This window comes from Oncorhynchus nerka, linkage group LG9a (assembly GCF_034236695.1).
Source record: "Oncorhynchus nerka isolate Pitt River linkage group LG9a, Oner_Uvic_2.0, whole genome shotgun sequence".
NCBI classification, from domain to species: Eukaryota; Metazoa; Chordata; class Actinopteri; order Salmoniformes; family Salmonidae; genus Oncorhynchus; species Oncorhynchus nerka.
In genome coordinates, this window is record NC_088404.1 from 33,279,658 (window position 1) to 33,299,943 (window position 20,286).

The 20,286-nt window shown below is 44.4% G+C and overlaps 1 protein-coding gene across 2 annotated transcripts in view; it reads right to left on the reverse strand.

The window, feature by feature from the left end:
- Nucleotides 1–1,317: 1,317 nt before the first annotated feature.
- Nucleotides 1,318–20,286, reverse strand: part of LOC115134198 (beta-1,4-N-acetylgalactosaminyltransferase 3-like) — a 48,376-nt gene continuing 29,407 nt past the window's right edge. For both annotated transcript variants that reach the window (XM_029667932.2, XM_029667933.2), the window contains 17 exons: nucleotides 13,729–13,824; nucleotides 13,545–13,635; nucleotides 9,540–9,640; nucleotides 9,361–9,428; nucleotides 8,732–8,810; nucleotides 8,522–8,588; nucleotides 8,257–8,409; nucleotides 8,072–8,181; nucleotides 7,890–7,990; nucleotides 7,607–7,680; nucleotides 4,649–5,966; nucleotides 4,289–4,548; nucleotides 4,047–4,200; nucleotides 3,588–3,660; nucleotides 3,313–3,466; nucleotides 3,096–3,222; nucleotides 1,318–2,977 (listed from right to left, as the gene is read on the reverse strand). In XM_029667932.2, the coding sequence (XP_029523792.1) occupies nucleotides 2,866–2,977; nucleotides 3,096–3,222; nucleotides 3,313–3,466; nucleotides 3,588–3,660; nucleotides 4,047–4,200; nucleotides 4,289–4,548; nucleotides 4,649–5,966; nucleotides 7,607–7,680; nucleotides 7,890–7,990; nucleotides 8,072–8,181; nucleotides 8,257–8,409; nucleotides 8,522–8,588; nucleotides 8,732–8,810; nucleotides 9,361–9,428; nucleotides 9,540–9,640; nucleotides 13,545–13,635; nucleotides 13,729–13,824 (3,138 nt within the window). In that variant the 3' untranslated portion in view covers nucleotides 1,318–2,865. The remainder of the gene's footprint in view (nucleotides 2,978–3,095; nucleotides 3,223–3,312; nucleotides 3,467–3,587; nucleotides 3,661–4,046; nucleotides 4,201–4,288; nucleotides 4,549–4,648; nucleotides 5,967–7,606; nucleotides 7,681–7,889; nucleotides 7,991–8,071; nucleotides 8,182–8,256; nucleotides 8,410–8,521; nucleotides 8,589–8,731; nucleotides 8,811–9,360; nucleotides 9,429–9,539; nucleotides 9,641–13,544; nucleotides 13,636–13,728; nucleotides 13,825–20,286) is intronic.

Sequence of the window (20,286 nt, forward strand, 5' to 3'; positions counted from 1 at the left end):
AAAAGCTCTGATGTAAAGTCCCCTGTTTAGGGGCCCTGCGTGGTTCTGGTACTGATTCAGACTGATTTTTAGCCCTTTTTCTCCCCAAATTCGTGGTATTCAATTGGTAGTTAGTCTTGCCCCATCGCTGCTACTTCCGTACGGACTCAGGAGAGACGGTCGAGAGCCGTGCGTCCACCGACATACGGCCCCGCCAAGCCACACTGCTTCTTGATGCCAATGCCCGCTTAACCCGGAAGCCAGCCACACCAATGTGTCGGAGGAAACACCGTACACCTGGAGTCGATAGAGCACGATGGGACAAGGACATCCCGGCCGGCCAAACCCTCCCCTAACCCAGAAGACGCTGGGCCAATTTGTGCGCCACCTCATGGGTCTCATGAGGAGACTCCACGCTAGACTGAGTGCTACTTGTGCTGCTTTAAACATACTGAATGAATGAGGTAGTCATTAAAAAAAAAATCTAAAACTATTATTGCACAGTGTGAGTCCATGCGACTTACCATGTGAATTTTTACTCCTGAACTTATTTAGGCTTGCGATAACAAAGAGTTGAATACCTATTGATTCAAGACATTTCAGCTTTTCATTTTTAATTAATTGTGTTTATTTTTGTAATTTTGTAATTTTTGTGTTTTATATTATTATAAGTAATATCTTAATTATTGTTACAAATGTGTGATGCTCATTTTCCTGAGTCTCTACTCTTTTGTTTGAAAATAAATCGTTTTTACAGCATGGCAGACCGAGCTGCCAAGACTGGAATGTACAGCAAAACAGAAAGGGAGTGTAGACACGAGACAGAAGGTAGAAACAGCTGCCATGAGTCTGACTTCAGTAACAAAAAGGTCCGATACAATCACATTGTGAAATGGAACACAAAATGTAGCATTTTTTAAAGCGGCAGTGCCGTCAAAAACATGATTTCCAGTTTTTGTTTTTTTATTTTCACACGGCGGTCGAAATAACACTGACATTGTGAACATTTTGATATAACGCCCTTTTTGTGTAAGAGCTGTTTGAAAAACAATGCCTGGAAATTCAAGCCTGTTCAGGTGAGTGTTTTTTTGTCCCAGATCATGACATCTGATTATTCTGACCAATGACCAGCCATCGATAATTTGCATATGCATCCTCCTACTTTGAAGGGGTAAGTGGAGTAGGCTCTCGACTAGAGTTTAGACGATCCAATTCGGGAAATTAGGGCTGTGTATGTAAATATAGTAACATTTGTATCAACACATCCAAATGATGAGACAAAGCATTTCAATGGCAAAAGGAGGCTCATGGAAATAAATTATAAAAATATATTTGGAGTTATTTTCATGAAATAACAGTGATTTATTAGACATACAGTGATGATTTATAAATCTAATGTAAAAGACTACATGGGGGTTTTAACTGACAAGTTCAGGTAGTATTTCACCATTTCAAAAGTTTTCTAGTTGTGTCAACTGAACCCCCTGCTTTGCCGGAGCTGTAGAGAAGGCACGGAGTAACATTTAAAAAATTGTTAACTTGCACAAGGGGTTTGGTGCGGGATCCTCTTAAGTATAATCCATAGAAAATTACATAGACAGCGCTCCCGAAGGATACATGCAATAGGCACAATGTGACATTCAAGAGTCAGTAATATGTAGTAGAGCTCTACAGTAGCAGAGCTACAGAGCAGGCACTTATGAATACAGCAGGCTTCATAATGCACATTGCATTTTAAAGGAAATATCCCCATCCAGTACAGTAAACTTGCCTGAATCAGAAGTGATCCCCCTTTTCACGTCTTAATTATACGAATAAAACAATGTTTTAACCCCAAAAAATACAAATCACAGTGATACAGTAACATTGTTGCATTTTGTCATTGTCAATAAATAAGCTGGACCCTGATTACATACAAATGCTGTATGATCAATGACGTTTAAAATTGTGTGTGTGTAGGTGTGTATCGTCTCCGTCTTTGGTTCGGCAGCCCAGGATTGCCCAGACTAGTTCATCAGTACCAGTGACCAGAGCAGGTCATCACTGCTCCCAGTTTTCTTATTAGTCTCTTCACGCTACCAAAGACATCTGTCATTGTTTAGCCAAAGGAAAATATCCACACTGTGTGGAAAAGGTTTACATTTTTACTACAACAGTATCTCCTTAGAACAGGATCCTCAGTAGTGTGTTGTTAAAATAGAGTAAACCAGTAGTATAATGTTTAAATAGAGTACCCAGTAGTGTTTTGTCCACCTTTTCTCAAATCCAGTTGTTGAGGTCTGATTCGGGACTGGGGACTGATTCAGACGCAGGTTGTTATTTATTGTCATTAGTCTTTCCCAGGAGCAGCTTAGCAGTGGTCATAAAATCTGTTTTGCAACCCCAACCACACTGCTAACCCAAACCTTCAATTAAGACCAAAAATCGTGAATTTTTAAGATAGACAATTTTGACTTGGCAGCTGGCCCATCTTGCAGAAACAGCTCAGTTCTGCCTCCAGGGCAAGAATCATGACAATAAACATCAACCTGTGATTCAGACCTGGGACACTAGGTGAGTGACTCTCTGGTCAACCAGCAGTACTGCAGACCTACATGTTCAGATTTGAGTACCTCTGCTCTAGTTTTCAGTAGTGTCTTTTTCCAGAACGATCAGTACTATGTTGTGTTCCATCATCACCACACCCTCAAACATTTTGAGTGACAGGGGATATCACCCAATGGTGTCAGGAATCCCCTCTGTCCTGCCCTCTCGTTAACCGGTCGACAGCTGTAAATGGCTGCTACGAGGAATGGGGACGTTAAAGTGTGGCTGTTTCCTTGCACCCACGGATGAGTAGTCATGGGTACGGCTGCATCGCTAACGTTTTGGCTGTGTTGTTGTGGGTTACGTGCCACTGCGTTGGGTGCGTCTGTTCCACATGCCACGTTTAGAGTGGTAGTGATGTAGGAAGTTCCTCATGTAGATACGCTCCACCTCCAGACCCGACTGCAGAATCCTGACACAGAGCACGGGAGAGCAACATAATTCCTATTAATGATCAGATTGACAGAGCAGGCATGAGCAACAGAACACACAAACATGCACCAAACAACCATAGACAGACAAACACACACCTGTCCAGCAGTTCCCAGTCCTCTCCTCCCCAGCGGTCAGTAAAGTCATGTGTGTTCATGCCTCCTGCAGCATCCAAGTCAGACTTATAGATCCCCAGCAGACCAAACCCATTCACCTCCCAGTAACCTGGAACACACACAGAGAGACGTGTGAGATGTGTGTGTGTGTGTGTGAGTGCACGTGCTTGTGTGTGTGCACGTGCTTGTGTGTGTGTACCTCTGGGCTCCCTGGGCGTAGCCCCACAGTCCAGTCTCATGACGATAGGAGCGAAGGCCATGTGTCCCTCCACACAGTGTTTCCTGATTGAGTCGATGATGGAGGGGGGGAAGTGGATGTGGAGGTCACACAGAAACACTATACTGTGCTCATTCTGGGGAGGAAAAGAGAATATTTATGCCCATTTCATGAAACTCAGTTGATGTATGGAACACAAAACAGGACACACCCACTGTCTGTCACAGTGATGATGTCACTGATCATGTCTCACTCACAGTGATGAGGTCGATGCCGGCCTGTAGACCAGCGGAACGCTCAAAGTTCCCACTCAGCTTCAAGTATTGGTACCTGGTACACAGAGGCAAGTTATCAGGGGTGAAAGTAAGCCATTCGTTCAATCATTCGCTTATCACAATAATTTAAGCAACGATGCCAACACGATAGCATTTTACACCATCATTTATTATTGCCGCATCTCAGCCAAATTAAAAATTAGAAAATGGGTGGTATTTGCTCCAAAATGCAGTGTGGTTTCATATCTGTGACAAGAAAAATTAGAAATTTTATCAAGGCATAGATGAATGTCCAAGACCGAGACAGCAGTGGACAACACCTCAACATTAATGCTGGAATTATTTTAGAGTGGAGGAATGTGCACAAGTAGGCTTTCAGATGATTTGTTTACATACCATTTTTATAATTTATTGCTCAATGAAATGCCACACACTGCGTACCTGTGCAGGGTGGATGCCTTTAGTGCTGCCTCTATGTCCATGTCAGTGCTGTTGTAGTCGGTGATGATAAGGTTGAAGTTGGGGTCGCCAGTGGTCTGGTACAGACCCTCCATGTCAACTATCAGCTGCTGCACCCAGCGGGCCTGGTTCTTTACTGACACACACAGACACCCACAAGAATAAAGCAATATATCGCCCTACAACAGCAGGAGAGTAGCAGTAGGGTGTGTGTTTGTGCGTACCTGGTACGATGAAGTGGACAGTGGCAGTTGGGTTCCAGTGAAAACCAACAGGGTTGCAAAGCAACATCTCAGGGGCAGGGCGAAGCGGCGGGAGTCCCCGGGGGCGAGATAGTCTGTGGCGAATCAGAGTATAGATGTAGTGTGACAGGCGAAGGTGTTGGCCATTCACATCCCTCAGCTCCAGCTCCAGGAAGTACCTGCTGCCCTGAGCTCCATCCACTCTCCTCTCAACGTTCAGCACACGCACCAGGCTGAAACGCCTAAGGAGGGAGGGAGGGACAGGTTTAACACACTCACACATATACTGTACACACACACACACACACACACACACACACACACACACACACACACACTGACCCATGGTGTCTGTGGTTGAGTTTGTCCATGAAGGCCTTGACGACAGGCAGAGCGTCTCTAGGGCTGAGCAGCAGGTTACCAGACACGTTACAGCGGAGGTCTATCCAATCAGAGCGCATCGCTTGGAGGTCTAAAGGGGTCACCTGGAATGTCTGAGCCCAGTTCACCTCAGGGTCAAACACTGGTCGAGGGGTGGAGTCATAAGACAAGCCCTCCACCTCTTCAGAGTCTCCCTCAAGACCCCATAAAGACTCACTCACACCCACCTCCTCCCCCTCTCTCTCACCACCTCCCCCTTTGTCAACCCCTTCAACCAGACGGTCCATCCCTCTGACCACACCAGGGGGCAGATCCCCGTGGAGTGTGTTGTCATAGTCAGGTTGCGGTCGTGACTTTATCTGTGGTTGTGCTCGGAGGTTGATATCTGTCTCTAGGACCTGGACTCTCTTCCTAGTCACAGTTGCTTTGTGGTCCGACTTAATTAGCGGTGGTTTAACCTCAGGCCGTCGTGTGGTCGACAGTTTGGTAACCGCTGACCACAGCTCTAGTGTACGGTTAACAAGTCTCCGCCCTCGACCGACCCCGATGGACCAATTAGAGACAGTGGGAGGTGGGAGGTGCTTCAGGGGATTGGGTGTTGCGTTACCCCAACCCCTCGGACCAGGCTGTTGAACACGCCGGTGCCTCCCTTGCAGCTGGGGAAGCCGAACTTCTGGTCCGTCTCGCTCTACTGGCAGGTTCTGGTCTAGTTTTTGTTGTGCAGGTAAAATCTTTAACCCGGCTGAGTTCTGTTCTGCTGGTCTCTCTCTTGGTCTGGTTTGTTTTCGGGCTACTGGTTCCATATCTTCGTTGTCTGCTGGCGTCCCTCCTGGTTTCTGTTCCCCTGCTCTGGACTTCACAGGTCTGAGCTGTTCTGCTGGTCTGTCTGCTGGTCTTTCTGCTAGTCTCAGCTGTTCTGCTGGTGTAGTCTGTAGTGATGGATGTGACCCAGGACCAGGGGGGATCCCCAACCCATCCTGTTCTGTTGCTCTGGTCTGGACTACAGCTTGTTGCTCTACTACAGCTGCTGCATTTGTTTCTCTCCTCTTCCTCCTCTTCTTATACGTGAGAGTATCAGACATGTTTGTGTGTGTAGGTGCCCTGTCGGCCTGTGGCAGGGAGAAGAGTTTACGTCGTCGTCTCTGAGCGTAATCGTCATAGTCGTCTCCATAGTCAGGAGGGGCGGGGTCTTTCTTACTAGCCCCTCCCACATTTGGAGGAGCCTCGCCATCTAACCTCTCCTCTGGGACCGCCTTTCTCCTCCTCAAGATGCCATCAACTACCAAACACGCAGACAGAGAAGAGTGTTAAAATAAAACAAAGGCCGACCTGCGACAGTTCATATACACTGCTCAAAAAAATAAAGGGAACACTAAAATAACACATCCTAGATCTGAATGAATGAAATATTCTTATTAAATACTTTTTTCTTTACATAGTTGAATGTGCTGACAAAAAAAACAAACACAAAAATGATCAATGGAAATCAAATGTATCCCATGGACGTCTGGATTTAGAGTCACACTCAAAATTAAAGTGGAAAACCACACTACAGGCTGATCCAACTTTGAGGTAATGTCCTTAAAACAAGTCAAAATGAGGCTGAGTAGTGTGTGGCCTCCACGTGCCTGTATGACCTCCCTACAACGCCTGGGCATGCTCCTGATGAGGTGGCGGATCTCCTCCCAGACCTGGACTAAAGCATCCGCCAACTCCTGGACAGTCTGTTGGTGGATGGAGCGAGACATGATGTCCCAGATGTGCTCAATTGGATTCAGGTCTGGGGAACGGGCGGGCCAGTCTATAGCATCAATGCCTTCCTCTTGCAGGAACTGCTGACACACTCCAGCCACATGAGGTCTAGCATTGTCTTGCATTAGGAGGAACCCAGGGCCAACCGCACCAACATCACAAGGGGTCTGAGGATCTCATCTCGGTACCTAATGGCAGTCAGGCTACCTCTGGCGAGCACATGGAGAGCTATGCGGCCCCCCCAAAGAAATGCCACCCCACACCATGACTGACCCAGCGCCAAACCGGTCATGCCGGAGGATGTTGCAGGCAGCAGAACGTTCTCCACGGCTTCTCCAGACTCTGTCACGTCTGTCACGTGCTCAGTGTGAACCTGCTTTAATCTGTGAAGAGCACAGGGCGCCAGTGGCGAATTTGCCAATCTTGGTGTTCTCTGGCAAATGCCAAACGTCCTGCACGGTGTTGGGCTGTAAGCACAACCCCCACCTGTGGACGTCGGGCCCTCATACCACCCTCATGGAGTCTGTTTGTGACCGTTTGAGCAGACACATGCACATTTGTGGCCTGCTGGAGGTCATTTTGCAGGGCTCTGGCAGTGCTCCTCCTACCCCTCCTTGCACAAATGCGTAGGTAGCGGTCCTGCTGCTAGGTTGTTGCCCTCCTACGGCCTCCTCCACGTCTCCTGAGTTACTGGCCTGTCTCCTGGTAGTGCCTCCATGCTCTGGACACTACGCTGACAGAAACCGCAAACCTTCTTGCCACAGCTCGCATTGATGTGCCATCCTGGATGAGCTGCACTACCTGAGCCACTTGTGTGGGTTGTAGACTCCGTCTCATGCTACCACTAGAGTGAAAGCACCACCAGCATTCAAAAGTGACCAAAACATCAGCCAGGAAGCATAGGAACTGAGAAGTGGTCTGTGGTCAACACCTGCAGAACCACTTCTTTATTGGGGGTGTCTTGCTAATTGCCTATAATTTCCACCTGTTGTCTATTCCATTTGCACAACAGCATGTGAAATTTATTGCCAATCCGTGTTGCTTCTTAAGTGGACAGTTTGATTTCACAGAAGTGTGATTTACTTGGAGTTACATTGTGGTGTTTAAGTGTTCCCTTTATTTTTTTGAGCAGTGTACTTTTTAACCAAAGAAAAATGTGTCTCCTACCTCTACCTCTGGCCCGGCCCTCTCCCTCCTGCCCCTCTGGCTCATCCAGCCTCATGTACCTGGAAAACCCATACCTAGAGAGTGGTGATACGGGGGGGGGGATGTTATCATCTCTCTCTGATGACATTATCCATAACTTCAGTGATTGCACCCTGCCCTCTGCTGGTTGGTAATGGTAACGACCTCATACAGGTTAAGCCGCTTCTTAGACCAGAGTCATAGATAGAGAAGTAACAAATACAAACACTCTCCCTTTCCCGGCCTCTCTCCCTCCCCTCCTCACCTGTCCAGGTATAGGGGACTGTCGTGGTAGAAGCAGGTGTTGTCTGTCTCCATGTGTGTGAGCCGCGTGTAGTCGTTGGGATAGATGTAGGACATGTGGACCTGGAGACACACAAACATGGTAATAACACGCTCATTTCTGTTAGTTATAGGGATTCGAGGTGGAATATTTATGGTACTTACAAATTGCAAGCCTTGGTATCGCAGCAGAGGGAAACCTTTGATGATGTAGCTGGGTTTATAGGAGCAGTCAGGTAACACGCCTTGTAGGAACCTACTGTCTAAGGCAGGGACTACACACACAGAGTTATTTGTTCAATCTAGTGACTGTTGTGTGTGTGTGTGTGTGTGTGTGTGTGTGGTCTTACTCTGGTATAGGGTGTCGCGTGGGTCGACTCTCAGCATGTCGGCTGCAGGCTGGTTGCTCAGCTGGTTGTCGGGCTGGTTGCTAGGCGAGCGGGTGTGACTAGCAGCCGTTTGGGGTACATGAGTGATGTCACTCATCCTTAGAGCAGACTCATCTGTACACACACACAAACATCTGAAATACATGTCTGGAATAACAGTTAGGTAGTTAAAATTTGTTAGTAATATTGAATAGCTAGAGTGTGTGTGCACGTGTGTGTTACTCACTGCTGTAGAGGGATATGTACTTGGAGCTGATGACTGTAAACCTTAGACCCTCCTGGTTCCGCTGCCACTGTGTCAAAACAAATACACACACACACACACACACACACACACACACACACACACACACTTAATACTACTGCCCAGATGCGCGCGCACACACACACACACACACACACACAGAGGAAATTGTAGAGAAGAGGGGAAACTCACCGCCACCTCTATGTGGTCTGTTCCTCTGTCGTTCTGTTTATGGACTATCTCAAAGAAGTACCTCCTTTGAACTGACAGCCTGCAGAACACACAAAACAGTTACTGTATGCTAGTTTCTGATAGGCAGTTGTAGATGCCTGTCATGTCATGCCCCTTAACTGTGAATGCCTTTCTTCCTCCCCCTTTCCTGCCAATACCTGACTATCACCTCCCTCCCTCCATCACCTCCTTTAACCTCTCTCCCCCTGTCCCCTTCCTTTCTACTCTACCCCTCTCTAGCCTGTGGTCCATGCTTCATTATGGTAGTTGTGACAGCTTCTTTTGTCAGGATCAAACCCATGTCTCCCTGCACCATTCATCATTGTACACACACACACACACACCTCAAAAGGTGTGTTTGTGTACATTTCTGAATGTGTGTGTGTTCATCCTGGCTAAGTAACATAGCTCCAAGCCACCACAAGAAGAAAAACAACCTCTGCTAAAAATAACTCTCAGCCCTGTGTTTGGATATGTTTTCAGTTATTCACTTGAAACAAATAGATTCATACACAATTTTGCTTCCCGACAAACTTCCGGAAATCATAGCCTTCACTCATACACACCCACATAGTGTTTAGCTAACTCACCAAACCGGTCTGGATGTCTGACTGGCATACTTCCCAAACTCACCAGGAGCAGTCCACTCCATGCCAGTCTGCAAAACACCACACACAGTCAGAGAGCTGCCAGAACCCCAAATAAACACTATCATTACAGTCACTGTAGCCATCGTAGGTCCAAACTGACAAACACTCTCAGAGCCCACCTTGCCAATCCAGGCCAGTAGCTGCAGGTTGAGTGGAGAGTTATCCCGGCTCAGCCAGAACTCAGAGTTATCATCAGAGCTCACCGCAAACACAAACTCACCTGGAACAAACAGACACACAGAGATGGCAAATCTAGTCAGATAATTCTTTGAATTAGGTGTTCCTCTGGGTTCAGTCACCCTGTGGCATGTAAAGTTGTCAGAACTGATCGTATAATTGAATGGCTGTCTTACTGCACCAAACAGTTGTCAAAAGCCTTGGTGTTACTATCCACCCAACTTAGATGCTTTACTTCAGAGATCAACAACTACATTCAGCCTTGGGACAATTTTGTCTTGAGTGGATGGTCAGGGTCACGGAACATACAAATAACTCATTTGTAGACTGCGAATTGACTGCAAGAAGCCCAAACATACATAATATTTAACTAAAACAAGCATTTCAAACCTTGCTTACATTTGTATACGATCACATACAGTACCAGTTAAAAGTTGACACCTACTCATTCAAGGATTTGTCTTTATTTTGAAAACGTTGCACTTTGTAGAATAGTGAAGACATCAAAACTATGAAATAACACATATGGAATCATGTATTAACCAAAACAAGTATTAAATCAAAATATATTTTCCATTTTAGATTCTTCAAAGTAGCCACACTTTGCCTTGACGACAACTTTGCACACTCTTGGCCGTCTCTCAACCAGTTTCACCTGTAATGCTTTTCCAACAGTCTTGAAGGAGTTCCCACATATGCATATTGTCCTTTTGAAAATCAAATTATAGTGCAAACCAGATGGGATGGGCATATCGCAGCAGAATGCTTTGGTACCCATGCTGGTTAAGTGTGCCTTGAATTCTAAATAAATCAAACCGTGTCACCAGCAAAGCACCCCCACACCATCACACCTCCTGCTCCATGCTTCACGGGGGGGAACCACACATGCGGAGATCATCTGTACACCTACTCTGCGTCTCACAAAGACACAGCGTTTGCAACCAAAAATCTCAAATGTGGACTCATCAGACCAAAGGACAGATTTTCACCAGGCTAATGTCCATTGCTCATGTTTCTTGGCCCAAGCAAGTCTCTTCTTATTGGTGTCCTTTAGTAGTGTTTTTGCAGCAAATCGACCATGAAAGCCTGATTCACGCAATCTCCTCTTAACAGTTGATGTTGAGATGTGTCTGTTACTTGAACTCTGTGAATCATTTATTTGGGCTGCAATTTCTGAGGCGGGTAACACTACTGAACTTATCCTCTGCAACGGAGGTAACTCTGGGTCTTCCTTTGCTGTGGCGGTCTTCATGAAAGCCAGTTTCATCGTAGTACTTGATGGTTTTTGTGACAGCACAACTTTCAAAGTTCTTGATATTCTCCAGATTACTTTAAGACATGAAGGTCAGTCAATGATGGACTGTCCTTTCCCTTTGCTTATTTGAGCTGTTCTTGCCATAATATGTACTTGGTCTTTCACCAAATAGGGCTATCTTCTGTATACCACCCTACCTTGTCACAACACAACTGATTGGCTCAAACACATTGAGAAAAGAAATTACACAAATTAACTTTTAAAATCTAATTTTATTTGTCACATACGTGTTTAGCAGATGTTATTTTGGACGTAGTGAAATGCTTCTATTTCTAGCTCTAACAGTGCAGTAATGTCTAACAGTAATATCTAACAATACACACATCTAACGTAAAGGAATTAAGAATATAAATATTGGGTGAGCAATGTCAGAGCGGCATACACTTAGATACAGTAGAATAGAACAGTAAATACACGAGATGAGTAACGCAAAAAATGTAAACATTAAAGTAGCCAGTGAAAAGTAGCCAGGGATTCCAAGTCTATGTAAACTCAGCAAAAAAAGAAACGTCCTCTCACTGGCAACAAGGGGGGGGGGGGTCAAAATAAAAAGTAACAGTCAGTATCTGGTGTGGCCTCCAGCTGCATTAAGTACGTCAGTGCACCTCCTCCTCAAATCACCAGATTTGTCAGTTCTTGCTGGGAGATGTTACCCCCCTAGCCCTCACCCTCCGATCCAACAGATCCCAGACATGCTCAATGGGATTGAGATCTGGGCTCTTCGCTGGCCATGGCAGAACACTGACATTCCTGTCTTGCAGGAAATCACGCACAGAACGAGCAGTATGGCTGGTGTCATTGTCATGCTGGAGGGTCATGTCAGGATGAGCCTGCAGGAAGGGTACCACGAGGGAGGAGGATGTCTTCCCTATAACGCACAGCGTTGAGATTGCCTGCAATGACAACAAGCTCAGTACGACGATGCTTTGACATTCCTTCGACGATAAACGCGAATCCGACAATCACCCCTGGTGAGACAAAACTGCGACTCGTCAGTGAAGAGCACTTTTTGCCAGTCCCGTCTGGTCCAGCAACAGTGGGTTTGTGCCCTTAGGCAATGTTGTTGCCAGTGAAGTCTGGTGAGGACCTGCCTTACCACAGGCCTACAAGGCCTCAGTCCAGCATCTCTCAGCCTATTGCGGACAGTCTGAGCACTGATGGAGGGATTTGGCGTTCCTGGTGTAACTCGGGCAGTTGTTGTTGCCATCCTGTACCTGTCCCGCAGGTGTGATGTTCGGATGTACGGATCCTGTGCAGGTGTTGTTACATGTGGTCTGCCACTGCGAGGACGATCAGCTGTCTGTCCGGTCTCCCTGTAGCGCTGTCTTAGGCACCTCACAGTACTGACATTGCAATTTTTTTGCCCTGGCCACATCTGCAGTCCTCATGCCTCCTTGCAGCATGCCTAAGGCACGTTCACACAGATGAGCAGGGACCCTGTGTATCTTTCTTTTGGCGTTTTTCCAGAGTCAGTAGAAAGGCTTCTTTAGTGTCCTACGTTTTCAGAACTGTGACCTTAATTGCCTATTGTCTGTAAGCTGTTAGTGTCTTAATGACCCCCATATAAACTCAGCAAAAAAGAAAACGGCCCTTTTCAGGATCCTGTCTTTCAAAGAAAATTCATAAAAATCGAAATAACTTCACAGATCTTCATCGTAAGGGTTTAAACACTTTCCCATGCTTGGTCAATGAACCATAAACAATTAATGAACATGCACAGGTGCATGAAAGACAGGATCCTGAAAAGGGAAGTTTCTTTTTTTGCTGAGTTTATATGGGGCAGCAGCATCGAATGTGCTAGTGATGGCTATTTAACAGTCTGATGGCCTTGAAAAATAGCTTCTATCTCTAGGTCCCAGCTTTGATGCACCTGTACTGACCTCGCCTTCTCGATGATAGCGAGGTGAACAGGCAATGGCTCGGGTGGTGGTTGTCCTTGATTATCTTTTTGGCCTTCCTGTGACAACGGGTGCTGTAGGTGGACTGGAGGGCAGGTAGTTTGTCCCCGGGGATATGTTGGGCAGACCGCGCCATCCTCTGTGGTTGCGGGCGGTGCAGTTGCCGCACCAGGGTTTTAGGTGCCAAGCCAAATTTCTTCAGCCTCCTGATGTTGAAGAGGCGCTGCTGTACCTTCTTCACCACACTGTCTGTGTGGGTGGACCTTTTCAGTGATATGTACACAGAGGAACTTGAAGCTTTCCACCTTAACCACTGCGGTCCCGTCGATGTGGATAGGGGGCCCTCTGCTGTTTCCTGAAGTCCACAATCATCTCCTTTGTTTTTTGACATTGGGTGAGAGGTTATATTCCTGGCACCACACTTCCAGGTCCCACACCTGTTAATTGAATTGCATTCCAGGTGACTACCTCATGAAGCTGGTTGAGAGAATGCCAAGAGTGTGCAAAGCTGTCATCAAGGCAAAGGGTGGCCACATTGAAGAATTTGTTTGAAGAACACTTTTTTGGTTACTACATGATTCCATGTGTGTTATTTCATAGTTTTGATGTATTCATTATTCTACAACATGGAAAATAGTTTTTAAAATTTAAAAAAAAAATGGAATGAGTAGGTGTGACTGGTACTGTGTATCTGGGAAAACTTTGGAACAGATTGCCAAAATTTAAAAAAATACCGTCTGTATAGGGGTGGAGATAGCCAAAAATCCTGAGGCCGTAGTTCATCCACCTGGGAGAAACAGCCAACTTCTTTACTGTGGTTCTGGACTAGAGGAGAGAGCAAGAGAGGAATGGGTGTAGTCTTCAGTTGAGCTATGACATGTCATGTGTATATGTTGGCTCGGGAACTGTGTGACTCACGTGTGGGTAAAGAGGGTAATGCAGGTTCATGCGAAGCTGAGCTGTAGAGCTGCCACACCAGTCCTCAAAGGTATGGAGATTAGCCCGTCCCTTATACTGGGGGGGAACACATGACAGTTTGATCCCATAATAACACCCCCTCTCTCCATCACACACACACACCAACACCTGTTAGCAAGACAGTTTTATTTATTCTTTATTTAACTAGGCAAGTCAGTTAAGAACAAATTCCTATTTACAATGACGGCCTAGGAACAGTGGGTTAACTGCCTTGTTCAGGGGCAGAACGACAGATTTTTACCTTGTCAGCTCGGGGACTCGATCTAGCAATCTTGCGGTTACTGGCCCAACGCTCTAACCACTAGGCTACCTGCCACCCCAATTATCTGAGCTGTGTGAGAGAGTGTGTGTGTGAGAATTAAGCAGGTCAGATACAAAGCCTCTAAGGAGGAGCTGTCTTCTAACAGCAGAGAAGCTAATGATTGGTTATTAGCTTGGTGGCTACAGTCGCTTAGCTTGGTGACAACTAGTCCCAATGTGGCCATGATTTATTACACAGATGGAAACTAAACACCCCTAGTCTCTCACGAATGTAGGATAAAATTATATTTTAACTTACTCTACCAAAGTCTAACAGTTGCTAAAAACACGTGACAAAATGAAGGAACGACGGCATGTGAACGGCCAGCCGGGCAAATGGCTGGAGCTTTTGGTAGAAAAATAAGATAGATAAGGCTGAGAAGACAGCCGTGTTGACATGTGACATTTCTCTGACATAGCGCAATGCTCATCTATTTTTAATGTGAAGCTCTTTGAGTTGTCTGACAAACTGCACGATTGTGATTGGCTTGAAAAATCTGTAAGGAGTAGGTCAAACAATAGTTACTAGTTTTACATTTGGGTAACTGAGTGTACAAAACATTTGAAAAATATTGTTTTTAAAGTATACATTTTCTTTATTATCATTTCCCCAAACCCTACCACCCCTCCCCTAATTGGAGTAAACTAATGGACAACACCACTTAGGCTTCTACTTCCAGCTTACATACGTTTCACAGACACTATTTATTAGTGTCTTTTTAAGTCCCATCCTTCAGCTCCCCTCAACTCTTCCCATCTATCTCTGAAAACCATCCAGTTTTGATATCTAATTGCAATGTATGTTTTAACGGTGCTGTTTCACAAAAGTTCTGAACCTTTCCATTCTCATAGTTTCTACAGACTAAATAAAATAAAAATACATTTTTACTAAGAGTATTGTTATTGATAGATTGACTATGGCTTTAAGTCACCCGGCAATGCTATTTGATATATTAGCTCCAGGTTTTTTTTTAGCCATTCCTGAACCTGCGACCAGAAACAAGCTACATATAGGCAGTACCAAAACAAGTGATCTAATTAGTCGATCTTCGCAGCAAAATCTGCAGAGCTGGGATGGTTGTATCCCCATATGCATAACATTCTATTGGTTGCAAGAATTTTGCATAATAATTGAAATGGCAAAACTTGGTTTTGTGCATCAGTTCATAAACTATGTGCCATGGAAGCGGCACATCGAACATTTCTTCCCAACTACTTCAGCAACCTGTCAATTTTTTGCTCCTTAAATTAAATGGGTATACTTTTATTTATTTATCACAATTTGCTTTAACCAATGTCTTCAATGCAGGGCCGACAGACGAGATCCTTACATTCTCCCACTTGCCTCCATTTTTGCAGTATTGCTGCAATCAGTTAATTATAATTTTGGATAGATCAGACATTTCCATATACAGTGAACAAAAATCTAAACTCAACATGCAAAGTGTTGAGCTAAAATAAAAGATTCACAGACATGTTCCATACACACAAAAATATAATTTCTCTCAAATTGTGCACACATTTGTTTACATCCCTGTTAGTGAGCATTCCTCCTTTGCCAATCCATCCACAGGACAGATGTGGCATATCACAAAGCTGATTAAACAGCACCTCGTGTTGGGAACAATAAAAGGCCACTCTAAAATGTGCAGTTTTGTCACAACACAATGCCACAGATATCTCAAGATTGGATTGCTGACTGCAGGAACGTCCACCAGAGTTGTTGCCAGAGAACTGAATGGTAATTTCTCTACCATAAGCCGTCAATTTAGAGAACCGGCCTCACAACCGCTGACCACCTTTATGGCATTGTGTGGGCGAGCGGTTTGCTGATTTCAATGGTGTAAACAGAGTGCCCCGTGGTGGCGGTGGGATTATGGTATGGGCAAGCATAAGCTACGGACAACACACACAATTGAATTTTATCGACAAGAATTTGAATGCACAAAGATAAACCGTGCCATTCATCTGCCGCCATCGCCTCATGTTTCAGCATGATAATAAAACGGTCCCATGTCGCAAGGATCTGTACACATTTCCTGGAAGCTGAAAATGTCCCAGTTCTTCCAAGGCCTGCATACTCACCAGACATGTCACAGGTTGAGCATGTTGTGGAAATTCTGGATCGACGAGTACGACAGGGTGTTCCAGTTCCCGTCAATATCCAGCAACTTCACACAGCCATTGAAGAGGAGTGGGACAACATTCCACAGGCCACAATCAACAGCCTGATCAACTCTATGTGAAGGAGATGTGTCACACTGCATGATGGCAGACAGTAACAGCAGATACTGACTGGTTTTCTGATCCACACCCCTACCTTTTAAAAAAAAGGTATCTATGACCAACTCATGCATATCTGTATTCCTAGTCATGTGAAATCCATAGATTAGGGCCTAATTTATTTATTTCAATTGACTGATGATATGATACTGATTATATGAACTGTAACGCAGTAAAATATTTGAATATTGTTGGATGTTGCATTTATATTTTTGTTCAGTATATTTGTTAGCTGCATGTGTGACCCATTTATGATCTCATTAACATGTTTTGTTTTTGTGCACCTGGCTACCGTGTCAGCGTGCACTGCACCCGGCCCACCACAGGAGTCGCTAGTGTGCACCGGGACAGCAACATCCCTGCCAGCCAAACGCTCCCCTAACCCGGACTTCGTGACAAGAGCCTGGACTCAAACCAGGATCTCTAGCGGCACGGCTAGCACTGCGATGCAGTGGCTTAGACCACTGTGCCACTCGGGAGGCCAAGCCCTGTATTTCTAGCCCCTTGATATTATTGTTGGATCTGATTTTAATAGTGGCATTTTATTATGGCCAATGAAATGTTAGCTAGTGGACAACCCTGTTTTACTCCTCTTGACAATTTAAATACTTTCTGAGAAGTAGCCATTATTTACTATTTCACACCCGGGGTCGGTATAATAACTTTAACCCATAGTACAGTATAAGAGATTCTCCAAAATTAAAATAGTCCAGGCATTTATATATATATATATATATATATATATATATATGTGTCAGATATGACCTATCCTAACTGTTATAGGACAGTGACTATGTGTGTACAGTATGTGTGTCAGATATGAGTACAGTATAAGAGATTCTCCAAAATTAAAATAGTCCAGGCATTTATATATAAACTCAAGGACTTTTCAAAAATCAGCTATGAATAACAGATTTGGTTTACCACATTTTTCATGTTGTATTGTTTCCGGTACTTGTCTTAAAGAAAACGTGTCTGATTAGGATGTATAATATTGGACAATACCTTCAAGTCTATGCATTTTGCTAGAATTATTGCATCACAACGCTGAAGTGTAAGGGGCCTCCAGTTGTTTTTTTTAGGTGGACTCGATCTTTCTATTCACCACCTTGGTTCTGTTTCAGTAATAGTGAAATCAGACCTTCTTGCTGCCTATCTGATAGTCAACCATTTTTATAGGAGTGGTTGAAAAAGGTTTGATATACCTCAGCAGGTATGCCGTCCGGCCTTGGAGTTTGTCCGGACTTAAAGGATTTAACTGTATCAAGAAGTTCCTCTTCTGTAATGTGGCCTTCACCTCAGTCTTTCTGTACAGCTCTTCATTTTACACGATAAATAGAAGAAAAATAATTCTTACAATTAACGTCAGTTAGTGGAGACTGAAGACACAAACGAAAACATATGAGTCAAGAACTTTGCTTCCTCTTTCAAAATAGTGTCTGGCAGTCTCTATGGGGGTGCCACAGGGTTCAATTCTCAGGACGACTCCTCTGTATATATCAATGATGTTGCTCTTGCTGTGGGCGATTCCCTGATCCACCTCTACGCAGAGGACACCATTCTGTATACTTCTGGCCCATCCTTGGACACTGTTAACAAACCTCCAAACGAGCTTCAACGCCATACAACACTCCTTCCGTGGCCTCCAACTGCTCTTAAAACGCTAGTAAAACAAAATGCATGCTTTTCAACCGATCGCTGCCTGCACCCGCACGCCCGACCATCATCACCACCCTGGATGGTTCCGACCTAGAATGTGTGGACATCTATGAGTAGGTGTCTGGCTAGAATGTAAACTCTCCTTCCAGAGTCATATCAAACATCTCCAATCTAAAATCAAATCTAAAGCCTTCTATTCCGCAACAAAGCCTCCTTCACTCACGCCGCCAAACTTACCCTAGTAAAACTGACTATCCTACAGATCCTCGACTTCGGCGATGTCATCTACAAAATAGCTTCCAACACTCTACTCAGCAAACTGGATGCAGTTTATCACAGTGCCATCCGTTTTGTTACTAAAGTAACTTATACCACCCACCACTGCGACCTGTATGCTCTAGTCGGCTGGCCCTCGCTACATATTCGTCGCCAGACCCACTGGCTCCAGGTCATCTACAAGTCCATGCTAGGTAAAGCTCCGCCTTATCTCAGTTCACTGGTCACAATGGCAACACCCACCCGTAGCACGTGCATCTCACTGATCATCCCTAAAGCCAACACCTAATTTGGCCGCCTTTCCTTCCAGTTCTTTGCTGCCTGTGACTGGAACGAATTGCAAAAAAAAAAAAATTGCTGAAGTTGGAGACTTATCTCCCTCACCAACTTCAAACATCTGCTATCTGAGCAGCGAACTGATCGCTGCAGCTGTACATAGTCTATTAGTCTATAGTCTAAATAGCTCACCCAATTTTACCTACCTCATCCCCATACTGTTTTTATTTATTTACTTTTCTGCTCTTTTGCACACCAATAGCTCTACTTGTACATGACCATCTGATCATTTATCACTCCAGTGTTAATCTGCAAAATTGTAATTATTTGCCTACCTCCTCATGCCTTTTGCACACAATGTATATAGAATCCCCTTTTTTCTACTGTGTTATTGACTTGTTAATTGTTTACTCCATGTGTAACTCGTGTGTTGTTGTCTGTTCACACTGCTATGCTTTATCTTGGCCAGGTCGCAGTTGCAAATGAGAACTTGTTCTCAACTAGCCTACCTGGTTAAATAAAGGTGAAATAAATAAATAAATCATTTGTAACAAGTTACTGTTAATTATTTTGGGGAGCATTTCTACATTTGAAGATAAAAAAAAAAAAAACATATTCCAGCCAGTTTGCTTTATTTTTATAATATATTACACTTGATCTTTCTGGAATAAGTTCCTCCATTTATTTTTATGGCAACTTTTTCTGTGCCTCTATGGTACCATTTTTATTGAATTCCATCGATTGTTAGTTCCTCCATTTCATGACAAACTCACCAGTTGAATCCAGGTGAAAGCTATGATCCCTTGATGTTAAATCCACTTCAAATCAGTGTAGATGAAGGGGAGGAGACCGGTTAAAAAAGGATTTTTAATCCTTGAGACATGGATTGTATAGCATTGAGGGTAAATTTGCCTTTTAACGAGGTATGGTAGTAGCTGCCAGGTGCACTGGTTTAAGTGTGTCATGAACTGCAACGCTGCCGGGTTGTCACGCTCAACCGTTTTCAGTGTGTATATCAAGTATGATCCACCACCCAAAGGACACCCAGCCAACTTAACTGTGAGAAGCATTGGAGTGAACATTGGCCAGGATCCCTGAGGAATGCATGACACCTTGTAGTCCATGCCCAGACTAATTAAGGCTGTTATGATAGCAAAAGGGGGTTCAAATCAATATTAGGAAGGTGTTGCTAATGTTTTCTAGACTCCGTGTATGGCTGAGGAATATGTAATGCGCCCTTTTTATATACATCTCAAAATAATAGGTCTAATGGGTGAAAAGTAAATTAAGAATTTCCAATGGCTAGATAATAAAATACTGTAAAACTTGAGTAAGATTAAAAAACAATGCCTTCCAATAAGATGAAAGTAAAACGGGAGGTTGAAGCCTCCTTGTGAAAGAGTTACTTTTATTTTGTGTCATTACAACCTCATTTTGGAGCCACACTTGAGACTGGTGGACAAATGGACTAATTATTTTGAAATATAACTACCAATAATTTAATGAAAGTAGCCTATAGCAGGTGCTCCCGAACGTTTTCACTCAGGGCCCCCCTTCCAGCATTGGGGAACATCCCACGCACCCCCCATCGCACAAGCACTGTTCACACCGCTCATTGGTGGAGAGAATTTTGCAAGAATATTTTGCAGTTACAGCAAATTTTCTTGCAATTCTATACATTTTGCCATGTCAAATTTTATTTTA